The following is a 21,389-nucleotide window of genomic DNA, read 5'->3' as shown; positions in this document are numbered from 1 at the left end:
GGGCATAGCATCAGTGAATGGGCTCCGGCTTGTTATTTCTACGAGAGAAACCATGGACCACTACACGCTCCAGGCAATTCCCAGGTGAGAACAATAGAAGTAGACCAACTGTACCGATGACAACGGAGCTGATGTTACGGGCAGCTCCAATTCGCCGTAGATACTTTCTACCGTTCTCGGATATAGGCGCTATAGTAGTCCCCCAAGGACGTTTTGTAGGACGTTTTGTAGGCCGACAACGTCTCCATTTGACTCGTGGCATTCTGCCCTTGCTGTTAATTACATGTTGCTGTTAATTACATGACAGCATGCCAGAAAATTCAAGAGGCTCTTTGCTTGCACATCGCCGACTCTATCGGATATATACCGAAGTCTTCAATGAATGGGCATTGCCGGCCCCTTCCTGCACACCACACTTAGAACCATCACCTAATTTTCAGCTGGTATTTCAAGGCAGGAACTTCGTATAACCCGTGATGGGACGATTCGTCATTGGATATCTTTTTGATTTTTGAAAATTGCAAATTCGAACAAGGAGTGTTGGCCAACATGTAGATTAAATGTATCCCACATGAGCCAGACAACAAAATTCGTGTCGAAGGCATTTACTCGTCACCACCAGTGACCTTCTTCTTCTTGTTCTTGTTCTTCTTGTTGCCGGTCGAGCGGGCCAGAGGCTGCTCGAGGATCTTCAGAATCTCCTCATCCTCGATCTTTTTGTCGGACTTGAACTGCTCCAGGTTGACGTTGGGCGCAGCAAGCTTGGTGAGACCGTTCTTGGTGATGGCTACAGGAGAACAATCAGCATTGTTTTGCTTCGAAGGAATATCAGGTTAGAACTCCAGGACTTACCGATGGTGCTCAACAGACGGGAGACAGGGGCGTTCTCGGCGTCACCGGCAGGCTCGTACTGGCGCAGGACACCGTTGCGGACGCACTCGACAACACCGACCTTGGCGGCCTTCTCGTCATCAAGCTGGCGCAAGCTGAAGGGGAAGGTACCGAACTTCTTGACAACTTCGGACAGAATCTGGCGGGAGCTAGGACGCTTGAGGATGTAGGTGGTGGTGGTACGGCGGTGCAGGGTGGCACGGTGGTCGAGGTTCTTGACCTTGCCGGAGCCCAAGCTGAGGCCAATCTCAACACCCCAGACCTCGCCAACCTCGGGAACACCATCACCACGGACACCCTCACCGGGAGACAGGATGATCTTCTTGGTTCCCTCGATCTCGTTACGGTCAAACAGCCAGCTGGTGGTGTTCTCAACAACCTTGCAGTCGTAGGCCTTGGCGACCTTCTCCACAAGAGCGGAGATCTGAGCCTGGGTAGGGGGACGCTGAGCAGCGGCTTTCTGCTTCTCCTCATCGGTGCCTTGGACCAGCAGACCCTGGGGAATCATCAGGCGCAGCAGGAGCTCGTTGGCGTAGTGGGTCGCGAGAATGAGGTCAGCCTCACGGCCGGTGACAACCTCATTAGCGGCATCCTTCTTGGCAATGACAACCATGTCACAGACAATGGTACCGAAGCCATCGATCTGAGCACCCAACTGGATCTTGACGACCTCGCCGGCCTTCAGAGTAATCTCGGCCTCGGCGGCATCGGAGGTGAGAGGAGTGTAGGGAGTCACATAGGAGCTGGGAGAGACAGTAGTGGGATGAGCGATACCTTTACAAGCATAAATTAGCACCTGCTAGGTTGAATGTAGGCTATGATGGGGCAATGGACTTACTCTTGGCGATCTTCTTGCCCTTGTAGACCTTGGCGATTTCCTCGTCGAGGAGCTTGTCACCCTTCTGGCAGATCTCGACAATCTTCTCGCCCTCGACGCACAGAGCTATAGATACAGTGTTAGATCGGATACAACGAATGAGAATGACTGGTGAGAGCATAACATACCGGTGACGGCCTCGAGCACTTTGTGCGAAATCTGAGCAGCGGTCTTGTACTTGGTCAAAGTATCCGGGTTGTTGAGGGTGTAGTCTAAACGACAAACATAGAGCAATTAGTTTACTGAACGAGATAGAGAGTGGTTTACAAGCATAGTTGTTTTGACTTGGGCTGCCCCCGCGGCAAAGCTCTGAACGAAGGTCCGGCAACCGACACCCACAAAACGTCAGAGCTTTCGCGGGAGCACCTCGAGGACTGCACATACCAACCTCGGGCGCTTGAGTAGTATCCGCCATTGTGAAAAGAATTGGGCCCGCAGAAGGAGCGAGGAGATAATATAAGCTGGTAGTAGCGAGCAGCAGATCCTAAATCTGCGGGGAGCTGGAGAGGAATGGATCAAGAGTAAGTCGTGTGCAGCGAACGAGAGAGCGTTTAGCGGTGGTGGGGGGACGGCTTGGCGACCTGACGATTCAGGCCGCTCCCGCCTAGGGTTACGGCGGGCAAAGACGTCATGGCCAGCTGCTGGGCGACTCCGGCTTGCCCCAGCAGAAAGCAACAGAGTTGCAGTGAACCCCGCAAAAACGAGGAGCTATGCCGGCTTTCCGTTTCGCATACACGACTTCCGTTTCGAGGTCTCGTGAGCTCCACGCCCGCAGGGACCGTCCAGGGTCTCCTCCAATCACCCCCTCCTTCCCCTCGAGCTTCTCCTCTTTGGTCTCGGCTTCTCTCCCCCTCTTTGTTTCATATACTCACGGTCTTACGCGCAGAAGCATAGCGCGGTTTCTGGTTGACTTTTCGCTCCGCAGTGGTATAAAATGAGATCCGCTCCAGAGCTTCCCGTCCGTGTGTTGACCCATAACATCCGGTATGCCACCAGCTCCCCAGTCAAAGGAGAGCTGCGCTGGGCCCAACGCAAGCAACGGCTGCTAAACGAGCTCGAGTATCATACTCGTCATGTTGGCGACACCTTCATCTGTCTGCAGGAGGTACTTCATAGTCAGCTCGAAGACATCCATGCGGGACTAAATCCAGGGGCGGTCTCCTCAGTCCTGGACTGGGCGTTTATTGGAGTCGGTCGGGACGACGGCTATCAGGCGGGTGAGTATTCTCCCATCTTTTATCGGCCCTCGGTGTGGGACCTTCAGGGATGGGAGACAGTGTGGTTGTCCGAGACTCCTTCGAAGCCCTCCAAAGGCTGGGACGCCGCTTGCATTCGCATTGTCACCATCGGTGTTTTCACTCACCGCGGGAGTGGCAACACGGTTCTCGCCATGAACGCTCACTTAGATCATCGGGGATCACGCTCCCGTTTGGAGGCCGCGCGTATCATCCGGGCCAAGATCCATGAGTACCGCCAGGGCAAGTTTGGGCGCCTAATCGCAGGCACGTTGTTGGCTGGTGATCTGAACAGCCAGGAGGATCAAGAAGCTTATTCTGATTTGACCGGATCTGGGGATCTGCAAGATACCTATAGGTTGGTTGATACTTCTCGCCGATATGGCAACCACAATACCTTCACCGGGTTTGGGTATGAGAAAGAGCCACCCTCGCGGATTGATTACGTTCTCCTAGCTTCTGAGGGAAGCCAGACATGGAGAGTAGACGGTTATTCTGTCATGGCCAACCGGTTCGATGATGGGATATTTGACTCGGATCATTGTGCCGTCATTGCGGATCTCAGGCTGGTGGGCTAGTTCAGCTATTTGGATACCTCGGCCTGAAAAGAAATTTATTTACTACATGTCTACCTCCAACAGCAAGCCCTCGGTGTCCTATCTGTCTCATGATAGATTGGATCCATGGACTTTATAGGAGCCGCAGCTCAAGCATGGAGGAGCTAAGCGCAAATATGGGGATCATTAGTGCGTTACTTTTCATTTATATATTTTCGCAATTGAGCTCACCATATAGAATCGGATTATCCGTAGAGGCCTTAGCAAACAACAAATGCTGGCTCAAGCTTTGTAGCAGTTCGATATAGCTTGCTGCCCGGCCCCCTAAACATAGCACTAGAATAGCAACAAATTCGTCGACCAACCCGTGTTCTTCGTAACTGATATCCTTAGCGAACCAGTAGTTAATTTCTGATGTGGTGCCTTATAGAAAAGGCACCAAACACCAGCCTCCTCCAGCAGATCACATGACTTCCACATGCCGTCGAGCCGAAGCTGGCGCAGCCCCTAACCAGCATAAAACAGCAAGCTAGAAAGTCCATAGCTGTCGAAAACCTTCCCCTAGTATACCTGATATCTTTAGCTTGTAATCTCTGCCTGTTGTGGGCGTTGAAGGGGGTCACCGAGGCTTTTCCTTGCTTTTGCACGGGAGCGGACAACTCGTAATCCTCCCTCTCTCCTTTGAACTTTCTCACACCCGCGCGCTCCAAGGCACCACCACCCAAGCCTCCCAACACCAACTGCTACCGGGAGAAACCGACGTCGTCTCTGCACTCAGCTTTTGTAGATCAGCTGATTCTTTTCCCTGATCCGATCCAGTTCCCGCTGGATCCTGCTTGGACGTTGGCGTTACCCGTGAACAGAGAGCGCAATCGGCCTCCATATTCCCCCTTCTGCTGCGGTATGTTGATTCCCTGTCCATTGATTGAGGTTAGCCCTGGTCGCTTGTTATCAATGCCACACCTCCAATTTCCCCTCGAACACGCGCAGCTGTTGTTTGTCAGTCATCACTGTGGCTGTCTGGGACATGTGCCCGTCGCGACACGTCCATCGACCGGCATCACACATGACAAGTGTCGCTGCGTGGTCGCGTCGATGATGGAAGCAGACCAATCCGCCAACAACTTGGGATCATTGAACTGACATAGATGGAATCGCGCTTTAGATATCGCTTAATGATGCTGCCTTGATTGGCTTGGCCCTTATCCCTATCGCGCTCAGTGCCACTCCCTAATCGACCACCTCCGCGAGCGAGCATCGAACGTTCGAATTATTTTTATCCGATAATTGGCCATGCCATCACCTGAATTGGCCAGTGGCCCGTTGGTGCCACAGAAATCTCCAGTGAGCTCCCAGTCGGCCATGCAGAACGGCACCGGCGCGTCGGACACGGGGCCCGGAGGTGCAGACTCCCTGGACAATGGAACGGACCAGACGGCCAACGGACCCTCATCAGACACCATTGCAGATGGAAAGCAGAGTGTGCAGGCCAAGATGGGAGCTTCAGGTGCGGATTACGCCAACGACACCAATGGAACTCCCCAGTCGAATGGCACAAATGGCTCCGCGCAAAGTAGGAAACGATCGCGTGATGGATCCGTGATCCATTCCGGCGAGGTTTCCGGGACGATACCCGTTCGCACGCGTGAGACACCTGTCGACAAGATCCTGCTGGACCAATATGTCAACCGCGAATTTCAGTACTCCGCGGCAGTCGCTTGGGAGAACCCAAGTCAAGAATTGCAACAACAGAAGCGGACGGAACGAAATTTCTATCTGGCCCTGCGCCGCGATACCCAAGGGAACCCAGCTGCTTTGTTTGGAGTGGGCTACGAAGGATTTGGAAATCCGCGAACCGACTTGCGGAATCAACACCCACAGCTTCTGTATCCGTCCAATCGACGTCGGCCTGGGAATCGGAAAACTCGAGAATTGCGAGTTTCTCGCCGAGATATGAAGTTGCAGAACGACCAGATCGAAGATCTTGTACCCATTCGCCTTGACATCGACTGGGAGAAGATCAAGATCCGAGATACGTTCACCTGGAATCTTCACGATCGTGTTGTATCACCGGATCTGTTCGCCGAAAAACTGGTTGAGGATCTGGGCCTGCCTCTGGAGACCTCGGCGCCGTTGATGCGTACAATTTCGCAGAGCATTCAGGAGCAGATCATGGATTACTACCCCCAAATATACATGCAGGAGGAGCCTCTTGATCCCCACCTCCCGTACTCAGCATACCGAAATGATGAGATGCGTATTCTGATCAAATTGAACATCACTATTGGTCAGCACACGCTCATTGACCAATTTGAGTGGGACATCAACGATCCGCAAAATTCGCCAGAGGAATTTGCCATGCGCATGACGAACGACCTTTCGTTGTCGGGAGAATTCACCACTGCCATTGCGCACTCCATTCGTGAGCAATCTCAATTGTTTACCAAGTCTCTTTATATTGTTAGCCACCCCTTCGATGGTCGCCCCATCGAGGATCCCGATCTCAGCACGTCCTTCCTACCCACTCCTGTATCTTCCGCCTTCCGCCCCTTCCAAGCAGCTAAGGAGCACACGCCATACCTTTACGAATTGAACGAGGCCGATCTTGAGCGCACCGAGATCTCGATTTCGCGAGAGCAACGTCGCCAGAAGCGATCGATAAACCGTCGTGGTGGCCCTGCTCTGCCAGACCTCAAGGACCGACAACGCACAATTCGGACCCTCATTGTTTCGTCTGTTATTCCCAATTCCGCAGAATCCTTCGAAGAGAGCAATGTCACCAAGCGTTCTGGCTCTAGCCGCCGTCGTGGATTGGCAGGAACTCGGGGAGATGACGAGTCCGATGAATTCGATAGTGATGATTCGGATGAAGGATCGCCGGCTATCGGCCCCCATCTTTCTCAGGGTACCGCTCGCACAAGAGGCATGAGGGGTGCCGCCACAGCAGCCCACGCAGCTCTGCGCGCCAGCCTAGGGCAATCGGCAACACCAGAACCTGTATTGCAAGAGCCTATCCGGGCGTCTTCACGCCGTCAACAGCAATTCCGAGAAGAAACTGTGGAAGAGCCTGATAAGTTGATAGTGAAGTTCAAAATCCCACGAGAAAAACTGGCAGATTTACGGAACGGGAAACGCATTTTCGATCCTGCGGCGCAAGCTGGCGCCATGGCACCCCCCTCAGACAAACAAAACCGACAGCACCCCCCGCGACCTCAGCAAACCGGAGCCGTCGACGCACCGAACCCTCCCCAGCAAGGGGTCCCTGGTGTGAGTAGATATTGAAACTCCTCGGATTTTCGTGCCCTTGGCTGACCCGTGTGCGCGCTTTCAGCCCCCTCCGCCTAGCTGGCTCCAGGCCGGTCTGAACCGTTTAAAGCAAGCTCATCCCAATGACTCGTTTGAGGGGGTGATGCGTTATTCTGCCGTGGATCTGGAAACCCTCGCGCCTGTCTCCAACCCATCCAGCCTAGATGCCGGCCAGAAGATCAAATATCAATACCTGCCCCGTATCCGCTGCCATGACTGCCCCGGAAAGCTGTATACCCCGGGCCCAGGCATGACAGTGGACAACTTTGAAGTTCACTTGCGCAACCGACACCACAAAGAACGTGTCGAAGAACGGATCACCAGGACTGGAGGGGGCGTGCCGGTTCCCCCAGACATGAGTGGCAGCGCCAGCGCCAGCCCAGCACCGGGTGCAATCACCTCCGCCAGCGCCAGCCCGGCCCTGGGTGCTGCTGCGATTCCCGGAGCCTCCCCTTCCCCTGCCACAGGGCAACATCCCTAAGTCATAGAGCATTCTCGAAGTAGTCATGACCACCGCGCGTTGTGTGGGTGTATGAGGCCATCTGGTCTGGAAACCACCCTCCTTCGAATGGCCTGTATTCTTCCATTTACATCATTTGATCGAGGTCTCTACCCGATTTAAAGAATACATTACTCCAGCCTTTTCCCTTATCCCTCTACGTTTGTTGTGTTGTATAGGAGTTTACCACGAGTCTGCCGCGACAGACTGATTTGACTGATGGTCCTTTTTGTTATGGATAGCGCGCGATGCCGCAGCATCATGGTGTTTTGTTACTTTCAGTAAATACAGCAAGTTCCTTCGAATGCCCGTTTGATTCCTGCACTGCGTGCCAAATCCTCGGTAGAACAATGTGTTTGCAAAAGGCTCGTCCCTACTACTCTCGGGTGCCGCGCGCGATGTGCCGCCTCACGTCAGCCTCCAGCTGAACACAAGAAAGCCCCGCACACGGCGTAGCGAGCTAACATTCAGCAGTTAGCCAGCTGGTTATTTGTTTATATCTAACATAGCAGGGCTTCCCCGATGCAAGCGTGAAAGCGCCTGAGTTTTATTTGCTTACGAATCGAATAAGACTTAATCATGAGCGAACAAGAGGATCCTACTTCTATCTCGGATATCTGGGAGAGCGCGAGGCGGGAATTCGAACGGTTGACTGGGAAACAGCTCCAGCCAACTTCGGCTGCCTCGCTTCAAGGAATTCGTGACACAATCGCAGCCTCTCGTACCTCGAAAGACCCAGATACAGAGAAGGCAAAGGCAGCTGGACTGCGGATTGTCAAGTGCTTGCAGCTGCTGGGTGGAGTGGCCTCCCAGGCCGCGTCGCTGGTAAGAGTTCTCTTTCATAAGGGTAACACGAACATGAAGAGTACTCAGATCAATGACTCAGGTTTTTCCCCCGGCGGGAGTTTGCTTCAGTGCTTTGTCGTTTCTGCTCGATATTCCGCCAAAGCTTCATGGCTTTCACGCTGCAGTCGACAGCATTTTCATCGAGATTGAGCCGACCCTCGTGCAGTTTGAGATGTATCGAGACATCGAGAGCAAGGATGCAGTCCATCCTGATATGATACTGGCAATCAATAAAGTCATGATCAGCTTTGTGACTCTCTGTGCCATATGTATCAAGTTCAGGGATGGCGGCTTTTTAGTGCGCCTCAAGGCCAACCTCAAAAAGGCCATGTTTGACGAGGCGGCCATCCAAGATGAACTGGCTCATTTCAAAGATTTGATTCAAACCCAGAAGGTTATCGAAGGTACCTGGACAATCCAACAGGTCATCGAAACCAAGCGATCGCTCCGCTTGGTCAAAGATGACACGGAAAGGATTTTGAAGCTCGCTGATGACATCAAGGACAAGGTTGGGATTATGTCTTCGGACCAACAGAAGCGCCGAACGGAACAGACGACAAAAAACTATCTGGAAAAGATTCGCAATACACTGGGGATTTCTGACAATCAGGTCACGAGTGCGATCAGTGTTTGCGACAACATGTGGAAAAGTACCGTCAAGGGCAGTGGAGACTGGCTGAACCGGATGGACGAATACGTGAACTGGGTGAAGGGAGAACCCCCTGAAACGAGCCCTTTACTCCTCTTGACCGGCGACGGAGGCTGTGGAAAATCAGTCATCACATCGGTCGTGTACAAGAACCTTGACAAACGATCGTCTCTGACTGAGGAGACCGGACGCACGCTGGTGCAAAGTGCTGGGCGCGCACTTGTTGCGTATTATGCCTTCTCTCCGACTGGAAAGATCGACGACGATAAAACCCCCGCGGAGACTGCACTGAAATGCCTATGTGTCCAACTTGCCCAACAAGATGCCGCATATGCGAAGCAGCTCGCGGAGAGCTTCAAAGATAATACCGATTGCGCCAAAGACGCACCCGAGAGCTTCAGAGACCAAACGAGAGATACGAAATACTTCCGAGATGCAGATTGTCAGCAGCTCTGGACCGACTTGAAACTTGGAGCCCCCACACAGACCGCAACCCACTTCCTGTTGCTGGATGGGATTGATAACCTCCCTGTCAACAAGCTGCAGGAGCTGGGAGATATCTTCCAAGGAATCAACGAGCCTCCGGAGGCAGATTCTCGGAAGGAGACACGGAGCGGTGCGCGAGTCCTTGTGTGTGGGAGCATGCAAAAGCTGGAAAGCCTGGGAGAAGCACCGGATGGAGGATCACAGTTCCCTACAATTGATGTTGGGGCATGCAATGGCGATGATATCGATAAATACATTGAGAGAGAGCTGCAAAACGCCGACCTCTTCCAAGCCGCCAATGCACAAAATCGGCGACTAAAAGAGGATGTGCAGGCCGGACTCAAGTCTCGAGCGGAAGGTTCTTTTACCCAAGTACGAAGCGATATCAGTATGGTCAAGGGGATTGTGGAATCCGAGATGACTGAAGATGATCTGAAGAAAGCCCTGAGCGCAACCAAAAAGAACGCAAAAGCGACAGTCACGGATGACATCGCATCCCTCGAGGCCTTACCCAACAACCAGAAGCTGATCGAAGAGGTGAATGAACTGCTCCTGTGGGTCGATTTTGGGCCCTACTATTACAATGTCGCAGAGCTCGAAGCACTCTTGCTCCTTCGCTTTGAAGCGACGTCTCTCAAGTCCTTGCAAGAAAAGCTTCAGGGGACCTACTCGAAACTTCTCTTCGTCAACCAGGATGGAGACGTCTTGCTAATGGACCACGTCAAGGAGCACGTGGAACTGGCTGAACGAGCGGAGAAAAGGGCGTCCAATGAGCGCACCATTAGCATTAACATCACCATTACCAATGCGGATACAGAAAGTATCCAGCGCTTCTTCTGGGACTTGGGCCGGTTTGGCGCCATTGACCAGTTCAAATTCGCCCCGAGTGGCATCTCGGCCGATTCATCGGGCTTCAGTCCCACCCAGAAGAAGCGTATTGGGATCAATGAAACCGACTCCCATCTTATCATGCTCAAAACGACCTTTTCCCTCCTGTTCAGTTCACCGACAGAAACGACGGAGCTTGTTGGACCAAAACTCTTGGCCGGCCTCATCTCTCATTTGAGCCATTTGCGCACAGCAACCGAGGCAGACGAGCTAAGCGCTGAGGACCGACGGTTCGTCGCTAGGAACCTTCTTGATGTATTTCACAACCCGGAACATCTTGAAAACCATTGGAAGAGTACCGAGCTCATTGGCTGGACAGAAAACCAATCAGAAATGGACTCTGTTTGGGGTTGGTTGAAGGATCCTGTGGCCATCAGCAAGCTTGACTCGCCACGGTCGGAGTGGCTCGCTGCTGCGACAGAAGATTGGAATCCATCGAGGAAGTTGCTGACCCCATTCATGACAATGCTTGCGCGTCGATGGCTGCAAGACCGAGAGTGGCAGCCTCTTCGACCGTGTACTACAATTCTCAACGTGCTCATCATGGTATGTTTGATCCCGAAGATTTATTTCTTATGCTTGTTTTTTTTTAACCAAACACGATCTGACTTGAATTCTCTATTGCAGACTTCTGAGGACAACCGGGGTCTTACAGATGCAGTGAACCTGGAGAATGATGCATATGTATCCATCAAACATGATGAACTCGATCAGATTCGACCGTTATTGATTGAGAAGGCGTCCAAATGGTGCAAAGTTGCCCTTGAAGTCGAAGAAACCGATTTCCTGTGGCATCTACGGCTAGGAGAGACTTACAGTGGATGTCAGCAGCTAGAAAAGGCACGCGAGGAATATGGAAAGGTAAGATCACTCGCTTGAGAGGTTGAACATAGAATTGGAATCGAGCTGTGTAGCGCAATCAATGCTAACATTGTCATAGGCCGTGCAAATACTTCAGGAAACTGAGGCGTCTGGAAAGGAAATCGACAAGAATGAGCTTCGAGATCTCTTCCTTCGAATGGGAAGACTGTCCATCGAAACAGAGCAGCTTGGTTATTACGAGCAAGCACTTCAGCTCGATCCCGACAACATTGAGACTCGGTACCGCATTCTCAAGAATCAGATTTCCAGCTGTACGGTAGAAGAGCAGGCGGCTAGGGTTCGAGAGGCACTTACAATCGGCGACGGACTTCAACCAGGCTCATTGGAACCCATCTTGGACTTGGTAGTTGAGGACTATAAAGATGGCAGTGACTTGTCTATATTTGCTGTATTCAACGCAGTCATCTCTGGCGCATCACTCATACCGGAATGCTGGCCAGAGCTACTCCGATGCATGGACAACGCGATTGAGAAGGCTGAAAGTGAGGGTCGTTTCGACGACCTTGCAATTCTTCATCTGCACAAGGGAATTGCGGCTTCGCTGTGTGGCAAAGACTACACGTCAAGGTCGGAATTAGAGCATTGGCAAGAGTGCTGGACAGTCGCCAAGGAGAATAACATAGTGCAGCCGGATAGCGCCGTCACGGCTCTTTTGGTCGGGGAGAATAGTGATAGCAGAAGCATTTTCAGCATTCTGCTAATGCTTGCCGGCGATATACTCAGCAAGTATTACTTTGACCAAACGCGGCTCTTACTGGAGGAGGACGAACAATTCTACCAGAACCAGATCAAGCAACTTGAGAGGATTGCCACTGACCAACTGCCTGACGGAATGTCGAGTTGGACAAAAGCTAAGTGTTACCTGGCTTCTCAATACGTGCTGCGAGATCAGCTCTCTCAGGCGCAGGCGCTCTTCCGGTGGGATATGGCGGCCGTGTTCAATATTCTTACCGATGATGATGCTGGCAACGATTGGTTGGGCTACGGCACGCTTGCTCATATTCTGACGCACTGCGGTGATTATGAGAATGCGGGCATAGCTTACAAACTCATCCCACCTGCTTTCCTGGATCAAGAGGTTCTGACTGAGCTTTTGAACATCGGCGATGAAGGAGCAGCAGCAACCCAGGAGATCATTCGCTTCTATGCCTCCAATTGCCCAGAAGAGGCAACTCCCCTGATGCAAGTCATGGCACTCCAGAGTCAAGTTGCCAAACTCTCTGAACAAGCAGCAGAAGAGGATTCTCAGCACTGGCAGGAGATCGCAAAGATTCTTCAGGAGTTCAAAGACGTCCTCGAGGTGGACTGGTACCTGATGTGCGATTCCTGCGAGGTCCGCTGCGGATTTAATGAGACCTTTTGGTCCTGCGGGTTCTGCTACTGCACTCATTTCTGCGAGAGCTGTTACCAAAAGCTATCTGCTAAGCAAAAGCCCAGGCCATTTGTCTGCAGCGAGGCACATGACTGGTTCCGCCTACCCGTGTGGGACTCGAAACGTTTTGCATTGGCATGTCGCGGACGGCTCCCAGGCATAGAGTCGGACGGGAAGATTGTGGTTTCAGCTTCAGCGGAGGGTGAAGCTATTTCTGCGCGGAAATGGCTTGGATATCTGTGTGGAAAATGGGATCTGAACAAGGAAGACTGGGGGTTTGAATGATTTTTGATGGAGAGCTAACGGTAAGCGAGAGCTTTCAATGCCTGCCTGTCACGAATGGCCACGTAGTCAAGCGACTGTAATGGACGTGTCTAATTGAGGGCTGTGCGAATACCAACTTGCAATGCAGGGGTTTACTGTTTGTTATCACCTTCCCGATGTGCTAGCCGCCCTCATCCTGGTCAATGTGGTGGGGTCACGTCTCATACCAGAGACCTAATATTTCTTCAATACACATGCACATTCACTAGTTGACTGGGAGCAATCTGCACCGTTTTTAGGGACAAAAGCCACCTTCACATGGGGTTTTGGACGCCTCTAACATCCTAAATGGGTGATCATAGTGGCCGCCGAACTGCAATTTTCTACGCCGGTCAGGCCAGGCACAAAGAGATGGCCGAACTGCTTGGAGGGACTCAGGAAGTGCTTATGTCCATTCAGGCAGCCCTAGGCAAATTGCACAATGTACGCCCATCTATGCTAAGGAGAAGGGGCCTGCACTCACTGTGCTAGCCCGAGGAGGTTGAGATGAATGTAGTGATAGCTTGATGGATCTGGACTAGATACATGTCCATACAAATGATATTGACTGGTTTGTAAATAGCAGAAGCACAGACATACTCATGGAAGAAAAACATCAATTCAGCAGGCTGATGGGAAAAAAAACATCAAAGACGGATTGGGTATACATCTCGAATTGTCATCAACTGTAAGGAAAAGTAACACAAGATGGCGATAAAAATATGAAGCGGACTGGCAATTGAATCACACGAACGAAACAGAAAAGCGTTGAAGGTGGGAGGAGGACATTGGAAGGAAGAAAAAGAGGGCACATATTCTGTATAGCTGGTGTTGGAAAGAAAAACCACCCCTATCATCCCCGACGCGAGGAACGGCGCGTCGGCAATGTCGTTGTGGCCGGCTGCTTTGCACGACGGTTGCTCTTTACCTCGGCCGCCTTCGCCTTAAGGCCACGCTTTGGCGGGATTGGAGGCGAGTTTTCTTTCTCGCTGGCCTCCTCCTCGGCCTTTTCCTTGTCTTGATCGTTGTCTTCATCATCGTCATCCGGCATCTCCTCGTCCGAGTCTTCCACTTCCCCTTCATCGTCGTTTTGTCCAGCCTCCTGGGCCTTATTCCACTGCTGCATCTCCTCATCGTCCTCATCGCTGTCCTTGTCAGCATAGCTGACTCCTTGCTTAACGGTTCCGCGGCTACTACGCCGGCGGGCTGAGGTAGATTTGGGCTTTTCGTCTTCGGAGCCACCATCAGACGGCCATTCGTCATCGCCCGTCCGCTTGCGTCTGGCGGACTTCATCGACGGATCGGCACCGACTGAGGACGTTGATTTGCGGGGTGGGCGGGCAGATGTGGATTTGCGGGCCTTCTTAGATGCAGACGAGCTGCGGTTCGCATCAAGAGACTCGGGCTTGCGCTTCTTGACGGAGCTGTTATGTGTACTGTGAGAAGAGCTCTTGGGCTTCATCGCAGTCCGCACCACGCGGTCAAGCAGATCGTCAATCTCATCGGGGAGGAAATTCTTGTCTGCGACATCTTGGGCCTCGCGGTGGCTGGACATGGAGGCGAAAAGTGAGCCGGGAACACCCATCTTGCCAGGATAGGTTTGCAAGATGTTCGTTGCGCCGCTGCTACCGCCGCCAAACTTGTGTTGTTGAGAATAGATGTCGGCAAAGCGTCTGATCACGCCCTGAGCTAGGTCGGACAAAGTGTGGAGGCGAGTCGAGACCTCATCGGACTTGGTGATGCCGTCACGGAATTGCTTGACGCGCTGGGCGACGTGGAAAATCAGAGATATGTTGTGCTCGTTGGCCACGGCAGTAAGATAGTAGATGATGTACTGGGCAAAGTCGCTCAGATCACCAAGCCTCGTCGATTCATCAAGCTCATCAGAGGGGTAGTCAGGGTGGTAAGCAAGCAGGGACAGAAGACGCGAGAAGATCAATTCCATCACCATTGTTTGCTCAGTGCGCTTCCCACTTGCCTGGGCCTGCTGAGAGTAAAAGGCGGCCCGCGATCGCAGCCAAGTGAGCGTACTTTCCTTCAAGGTCTTGCTGGGCTCGAAAGCAAGCAGACAGGGAATAATGTACCAGCGCTGACCCAAGTGTGACCGTTGCACCAATTTCTTCTTTAGATGATTGATAAACGCACTCCGCACCTGAAGAAGGCGATCCTGGGCCATCAAGGCAATCGAATTAAAGTTTGTTGGAGTAAGCAGCTGGTCGCACAGAACCCTGGAAGCACACAGCTTGACGAGGGACTTGGCAGCGAGAAGGCGAAGGCGCGATTTTTGGCTCGCTGGGGTGTCCTTTTTCTCAGACAATTCACCTTCGCCTGCAACCAGTTTGTTTAAAATGTCATAGACAGGCTCGGCATGCGCACGGAAGTCATCGTCCCCATCCGATCCGTCCTTGGCTCGAAGGCGGTTAACAATGATCTTGAGCGCCCACTCTTTAGCTTGAGTTTCCTCATCTGTGGTCTCAGACCAGACGTATTCGGGGTCTTTCTCAGGGGCGCGGTTGGTCAGAAGGATCTGGTTGATGGCAATGGAAATAATCGCGTCATTCTCTTCGTCTGCTTCCCTTGGCGCAAGAAGGTTCAGCTGGGACAGGGCAGCGAGGCGAGTGAGGAAGTGGTCAGAGCCATAGGTCCACTTTTTGACGCATTTTTGCACAAGATCCTTTGCATACATTTCCTTTCGGTCCGCGGTAGCCATGAGAATAGAGACAGCATGCTTAGCAGACGCGGGGGAGGTACTATACAGGGCATAGTTGGTAAGGGCCTGGAAAAACTTGCGTTCTCTGGGAAGTTTGGCCGGGAGTTTCTTAGCAAAGCCAGCACAAGCCTTGAGAATCTCCTCAGTACTAGCATCGCCAGGAGTGTTTGCCTTCGGGGCTTGTGCCTCGAGGTCCTTGCACATTTCTTGGACTTGTGCCTCCAAGACCTCCGGGTTTTGAGAGGAGATTTGTTTGAGCATCTCCTGTGCGGCGTTGGCCAAACCATTCTCGTCGGTTCGAGAGAGGCTCATGATGGCCGGGATGTGACTCCGATTGAAGATCAGCGAGCCGGAGCGATACAGCAGAGGTGTGATGGTTTCGAGGAGAGGGGAGTTGTTGGCGCTCTGTGCACGTCGCTGAAGTTCTCTGATAGCCTTGATCACAGTACGATAATCACTGACAGCGGCCATAGCAAAGCGAATTAGCTGGTAACTGCGGCGGTCATGGACCTTCGCAAATTTCCACAAATCCGCCGATGCACGCGACGCATCCGGGAAAGTTTTGGACAGCGAGTCAATGATCCTCGACAGCTGGGCCTTGACCTGGTCCTCGTCTTTATCGATAACACCACCCTGATTGGTCTACTGTTAGTGGTCGCATTCCGATTAATAGCTCGGAGCAAGCAAAACGCAGAAATACTCACATTGTACTTCTCACATGCCTCCAGATAGAGCGTCATCGCTGATCTCATGGACAACTGACGCGCGAGCATGACAAAGAACACTCGGCGCGCCTTCTCATCCAGGCCTCGGAGCAATGTAAGAATTCGACGGACACGGATCTTATCAACATCATTTTCTTGGTCGGCCTCAGAGGCCTGGCTATCCTTTTGCTTTTGTGATTGGTTCGACGCGGACCGAGACAGCTTCGACTTGATAGGGGGATAACTGAGAGGGAGAAGGGTTTCGAACAGGACACGGTCAATCAAAATATGGATCTCCTGGTCGTTGGTGTAGAAAGCATCAAAAATCTTGGATGGCGCGTCCTTCAATAGAGACACAACAGGCTCCGTATTCTGCTCAATTTCGCCAGCTGCAACTGCCCACATACGGGCAAGAATTTTCATCGCATGCTCACGGACCTGTGGCTTACGATCCTTGACTCGCTCTGCGAGGATCGCAAGTATCGAGTTCTCGGTAGAGCAGCCGCCCTTCATACCCAGCTTGTGAACGACGTGGGATAATCCAAACTGTCCGACGGTATTGACTGCAGCGACACGAACTTTCTCGTCGGCATCGCGGAGCATCGAGGCAAGGCTCTCCATAAGCGATTGTTCCTCATTCTCACTTAAACCAGAACCTCCGGCAGAAGTCAGCAAGATCCGACCCACCACAGTGGCCCATGCAGCGCGCACCGAAGGGGTCTTGTCAAGTCTTCGGCTCAGGAAGGCCTCGTAGGCTGAGACGTGCACTTGAGAAAAGGGCTTGGGGGAGACCGGTGTGAGAAGGACGCTGGGCTGAGTGATGGTCTGCGTATATTCCTCCAGCGTGACAGGTGGGTATGCCGCGGGGTCCATAGGTGGAGGCGGAGGAGGTCCAGCAACGCCAATGCCCGCCGCGAGGTCTCCGATAGTTTGCGTGGCCAGCAGCCGCAGAGCGACAGATTCCGCAGACAATTCGGCTTCAACCTGCGGGATGACGTTCTGCAAGACCTCCGGGCAGGCGCGCCACAGCTCTCGGATCAAACGATGCGCCTTGCTCAATTCCATGATATCCTCTCCCTCCTCATCGGAGTCATCGAGGTTCGGTTTGCGGGAGCTGCCTTTGGAACCATTTGCTTGATTGACCGGGGCGGACGCATCGATAATGACGTTGTTGAAGTATTGGCTGATGTGGCTCGTCATTCGCTCGGGACAAGCCTGGCAAATGGCCTTGGCCATGTTGTAGGCTGGGGGGTAATCCTTCAACAGGAGGGTATCCTGCTTGGTGTCGACTGGTGTGTCGGCCCGACGGCTCTTCTTGCGGTTGTCCAGCACCCGAGGGTCAACCCGCAAGAATTGTGCCACGATTGTGTCCACAACTTCCGCAGCCAGAACTGGCGTTTCGTCGATGACTGTCACCAGGAGCCGAGTCATATCAAACTCTACGCCCTTTGCGACTTCTTCGCCGGTCGAGGCTTTGGACGACCCCGAGACTAGGTCGAAGCAGCCGGTGAATAGGGGAACGATGAGCGAGTCAGGGTGGTCCAGATCTGTCATGAGAACAATACTCTTGACCTCGGCGAGTGAACCCAAGACGTAGATGTGTTGCGCATTGTAGGCGTTAGCTGGATCGGCCAGTGCGGGGATGATGGAGGTGACGATGCATGTGAAGATATCCTAACAATTAAATCACGGTGTCAGCGCACATCCATTCCATCGAAATGGTGTCCGGTATTCGCATCCTCAATTGTCTAATCGAACGCACCTTGAGCTGATTTCTCGTGAAAGGCGCGTCTGGCGCGCAGAGTCGCAAGACGTCAACGATGCAGCACGTGGCCCACGCCCTCACTCCCTTATCCTTATGCGCCAGCAAGTGCGCACTGGCGAGCTCCTGCGAGACTTTGGTGAGAGATTCCTTGTCGATTTCCTCCTGTTCGAGCTTGCGAAGTTCCTGGGCGAGCGACTGCAACCGTTCGAGGAGATCTGCGATGGGGATGGCGGAGCGCCCCACGCGCCAGGAGAGCGGCTGGTTGAAGGCCAGGCTGCGAAGGCCAGTCTCCTCCTCAGCCTCATCGGCAGGACCTTGGCGAGTGCGCGAAGGCATGACGGAAACGACGCTCACATGGGACTATGTGGGAGGTGGGAGAGTCGACGCGGTGTAAAAAGGGTGGAGAGTGGAGGTTGACCGCCCGGCGACGCGTCGCACGGGATCGCGTCTGCCCTACCAAAGACCGTCATGGCAGGGACTTCATGATTACTCCAAGGATTTTATGAGAGAGAATATTTCGAGGAAAGCATTTCAGTATATCATTCCCAAGATCCGACTGTTCTACTTCGGCTATTTTGTGCATGATCTGACCAGAAACCGGAAAATTCCATTCGACAGCATGAGTACCTCGTACCAAGGTGGCTCTAAGATTAGCACCCGTATGTCGTACCTTTTGCAACGTCTTCAGCACCTTCAGCTCGACTAGGGGTCCTAGCCAGTCAAACAAAACCGAAACGACATGTACCATCTGCCGAGGCCAGGAAGATACTGCAGTGAACCATGGTCATGCAAACGAACAAACCGCCTCGGCATTTTCACAGCTATATATCCGAGCCGTCGCGGAGAAGGGAGCCAGACGGACCCCACGACGTGGGGCTCGGATTTACTAATTGATATCCTCCGTACCGAGGGTCAGTCCGGTCATTCGGACATAAGGACATAAGACACCATGAGTCAGAATCATAATGATGACTATCAGATCAAGAGCCTGTTTTCTGGGGAGCACGGCATCTGTCCAAGCGATCTACTCGGTTGTTCGGGCCCACCGAAGACCGACCCCGAAACGCCCGCCAACGAGCTTTTTTCACCGGCCTGTGGCGACACCCGGAATTTGGACCCTGGCGGCAAAAAGCTTTACACTGCTGTTCCCGCTATTCGCCCGCTAGGAACCATAAGTGAGCCCAAATATGAGTAACATGCCGATTCCACGTTTTAGCTGCAACGCGCGAGCTGGCGCCTTGCAGACGGAACAGCTCGAGCCCCGGTATATCGGAAGACCGGCACGCGGCCTGAGCTTCAGTAATCGGCGTACCTGCTCGCGTCGTCGGGCTCAATGAGTTCTAGACGGAGCCTCCTTGGGCAGAGTGGAGCCTGTACTCCGTAATGGCCGCTGAGATTTGGTTCCAGCCAACCTGATGGGTCTGCCCCCGAGATTTTCTGTTAGCTTCGGACGTCCTCTGGACCACCCACGAGGGAGGGCAATTGTGTGGTGCTTAAAGTCTGAGCCATGTCCACCTGCCTAGAGGATCCCATCCTCCTGGTCAGTGACACCAAATACGTCATTTGTTGTGGGAAACTGCGTTGATATAGCACATACTCCTGTCAATCTATCTACAGCGTTGGGCCGTCCACGCATCTCTATCTACTATTGTCCACCATAGTCCCAGAGAGCTTGTGCGAAATGGCCATCAATCAACAATTTGATTCTACCGCGACTACTCCCCGCCTCAGTATGGAGCATCGCGAGCCTGCGAACCAACCGGATGTGGACACCGAAGCTGCAGCCAAGGAGACCTCGTACAATCTCCAGGATGGCAACGACAACGAGACCGACGTTGAGACTGCACAGAACCCACCACTACCAGAGAAGTCCATTGAGAAGGACCCAAATCTCATCGAATGGGATGGACCTGACGATCCCGAGAACCCACAGAACTTCCCGCGCCCTCGCAAATGGCTCATCACAGTGACCATGTCCTTGATGACGATTTGGGTCACCTTTTCTAGCAGTGTCTTCTCGACCGCAACGCTGGTGACTTCCAAGGAGTTCGGCGTGTCGACTGAAGTCATGATTTTGGGAACAAGTCTGACCGTTTTCGGCTTCGCATTGGGTCCTCTCTTCTGGGCCCCGTTGAGTGAATTGTACGGACGTCGTCTGCCGCTGTTCTCGGGCTATATCATCTTCGCCATCTTTCAGATCCCGGTGGCCGTTGCGCAGAACCTTCAAACCATCATGGTTTGCCGATTCCTAGTCGGGGTCTTTGGTTGCTCCCCTCTCGCTGTCGTGGGAGGCGCCATGGCTGACATTTGGGACCCCGTGGACCGCGCCATCGCCATCGCCATGTTCAGCTCAGCCACCTTCCTGGGCCCCGTCCTCGGCCCCATTGTCGGTGGCTTCATTACCGACTCATATCTGGGCTGGCGCTGGACTGCCTGGATCACTCTGATCGCCTCATCTTTCTTCGGCCTGATCGCCCTCATCATCGTCCCCGAGACCTACTCCCCCAAGCTCCTGCAGCTACGTGCGGCCCGCCTGCGCCGGGAGACCAAGAACTGGGCTTTACACTCCTTCCTCGACGAACACGAGCCGACCTTCGCCGAGATCGGCCAGAAGTACCTGCTGCGCCCCTTCAAGATGCTCGCCCTGGAGCCAATCCTCGCCTGCATGACCATCTACTTGGCCTTGGTCTACGGCATCCTCTACCTCTTCTTCGAAGCCTACCCCATTTCGTTCAACGAAGTGCGCGGCTGGAAGAGCTTGGGCGTCGCCGCCCTCCCCTTCATCGGCATCATGATCGGTGTTATCTGCGGCGCTGCCCTGATTATCTACACCACCAAGACCCGCTTCGCCCGCAAACTGGCCAAGCACGGCAGAGTCGTCCCCGAGGAGCGTCTCGTGCCCATGATGATCGCCTCCGTCTTGCTGCCTATCGGCCTCTTCTGGTTCGGGTGGACCTCCAGCCCGCACATCCACTGGGCGCCGCAGGTAATTGCCGGTGTGCCCATCGGCCTGGGCATCCTGGTTATTTTCATGCAGGGGCTGAACTACATCATCGATGTGTACATGATGTTTGCCAACTCTGCCATTGCAGCGAACACTCTGATTCGTTCTGTGCTCGGCGGTGCGTTCCCCCTCTTCGCAACCCAGATGTACACCAACCTGGGTGTCGACTGGGCCTCCAGCGTGCTGGGTTTCATTACCGCCGCGATGATTCCTATTCCCATCCTATTCTTCGTCTATGGCGCTAAGATTCGTGCTATGAGCCGCTTCAGTCCTAAGTTCTAATGTTTTTGTTTTTGGGGTACATGCTCCGGTGAGGCTGATATAGTGATGCTCATCGCCTCTTGCACAGTTGGAGTTAGGGCCTCTTTGCCATCGTTGTTTTCTGGCGCTGCATTCCTCTTAACGATTTAGAGCT

At 53.1% G+C, this 21,389-nt stretch overlaps 6 protein-coding genes across 6 annotated transcripts; 4 read left to right on the top strand and 2 right to left on the bottom strand.

Annotated features, from left to right (window-relative positions):
* Positions 1 to 605: 605 nt before the first annotated feature.
* Positions 606 to 2,183, bottom strand: N7482_006622 (curved DNA-binding protein (42 kDa protein); the record flags this gene model as incomplete). Its single annotated transcript, XM_056688747.1, has 5 exons — positions 606 to 787; positions 853 to 1,665; positions 1,730 to 1,834; positions 1,897 to 1,980; positions 2,153 to 2,183. The coding sequence occupies 5 exons, from the start codon at positions 2,181 to 2,183 to the stop codon at positions 606 to 608; spliced, it is 1,215 nt and encodes a 404-aa protein (XP_056541176.1).
* A 519-nt stretch (positions 2,184 to 2,702) lies between these two features.
* Positions 2,703 to 3,581, top strand: N7482_006621 (endonuclease/exonuclease/phosphatase family protein; the record flags this gene model as incomplete). The annotated part of the gene is made up of 1 exon (XM_056688746.1): positions 2,703 to 3,581. The coding sequence occupies one exon, from the start codon at positions 2,703 to 2,705 to the stop codon at positions 3,579 to 3,581; it is 879 nt and encodes a 292-aa protein (XP_056541175.1).
* Positions 3,582 to 4,853: 1,272 nt separating this feature from the next.
* On the top strand, positions 4,854 to 7,347 carry N7482_006620 (SWI/SNF chromatin-remodeling complex subunit SNF5; the record flags this gene model as incomplete). Its single annotated transcript, XM_056688745.1, has 2 exons — positions 4,854 to 6,827; positions 6,892 to 7,347. The coding sequence occupies 2 exons, from the start codon at positions 4,854 to 4,856 to the stop codon at positions 7,345 to 7,347; spliced, it is 2,430 nt and encodes an 809-aa protein (XP_056541174.1).
* A 597-nt stretch (positions 7,348 to 7,944) lies between these two features.
* Positions 7,945 to 12,773, top strand: N7482_006619 (uncharacterized protein; the record flags this gene model as incomplete). The annotated part of the gene is made up of 4 exons (XM_056688744.1): positions 7,945 to 8,190; positions 8,252 to 10,780; positions 10,862 to 11,095; positions 11,175 to 12,773. The coding sequence occupies 4 exons, from the start codon at positions 7,945 to 7,947 to the stop codon at positions 12,771 to 12,773; spliced, it is 4,608 nt and encodes a 1,535-aa protein (XP_056541173.1).
* An 871-nt stretch (positions 12,774 to 13,644) lies between these two features.
* N7482_006618 (sister chromatid cohesion factor PDS5) lies at positions 13,645 to 18,306 on the bottom strand (the record flags this gene model as incomplete). Its single annotated transcript, XM_056688743.1, has 3 exons — positions 13,645 to 16,134; positions 16,206 to 17,879; positions 17,968 to 18,306. The coding sequence occupies 3 exons, from the start codon at positions 18,304 to 18,306 to the stop codon at positions 13,645 to 13,647; spliced, it is 4,503 nt and encodes a 1,500-aa protein (XP_056541172.1).
* A 1,345-nt stretch (positions 18,307 to 19,651) lies between these two features.
* N7482_006617 (MFS transporter) lies at positions 19,652 to 21,256 on the top strand (the record flags this gene model as incomplete). The annotated part of the gene is made up of 1 exon (XM_056688742.1): positions 19,652 to 21,256. The coding sequence occupies one exon, from the start codon at positions 19,652 to 19,654 to the stop codon at positions 21,254 to 21,256; it is 1,605 nt and encodes a 534-aa protein (XP_056541171.1).
* Between the last annotated feature and the right edge of the window lie 133 nt (positions 21,257 to 21,389).

The sequence above is a fragment of the Penicillium canariense genome, assembly GCF_028826845.1.
Source record: "Penicillium canariense strain IBT 26290 chromosome Unknown utg000004l_segment0_segment0, whole genome shotgun sequence".
NCBI lineage: Eukaryota > Fungi > Ascomycota > Eurotiomycetes > Eurotiales > Aspergillaceae > Penicillium > Penicillium canariense.
This window is presented reverse-complemented; position numbering and strand designations above follow the sequence as displayed.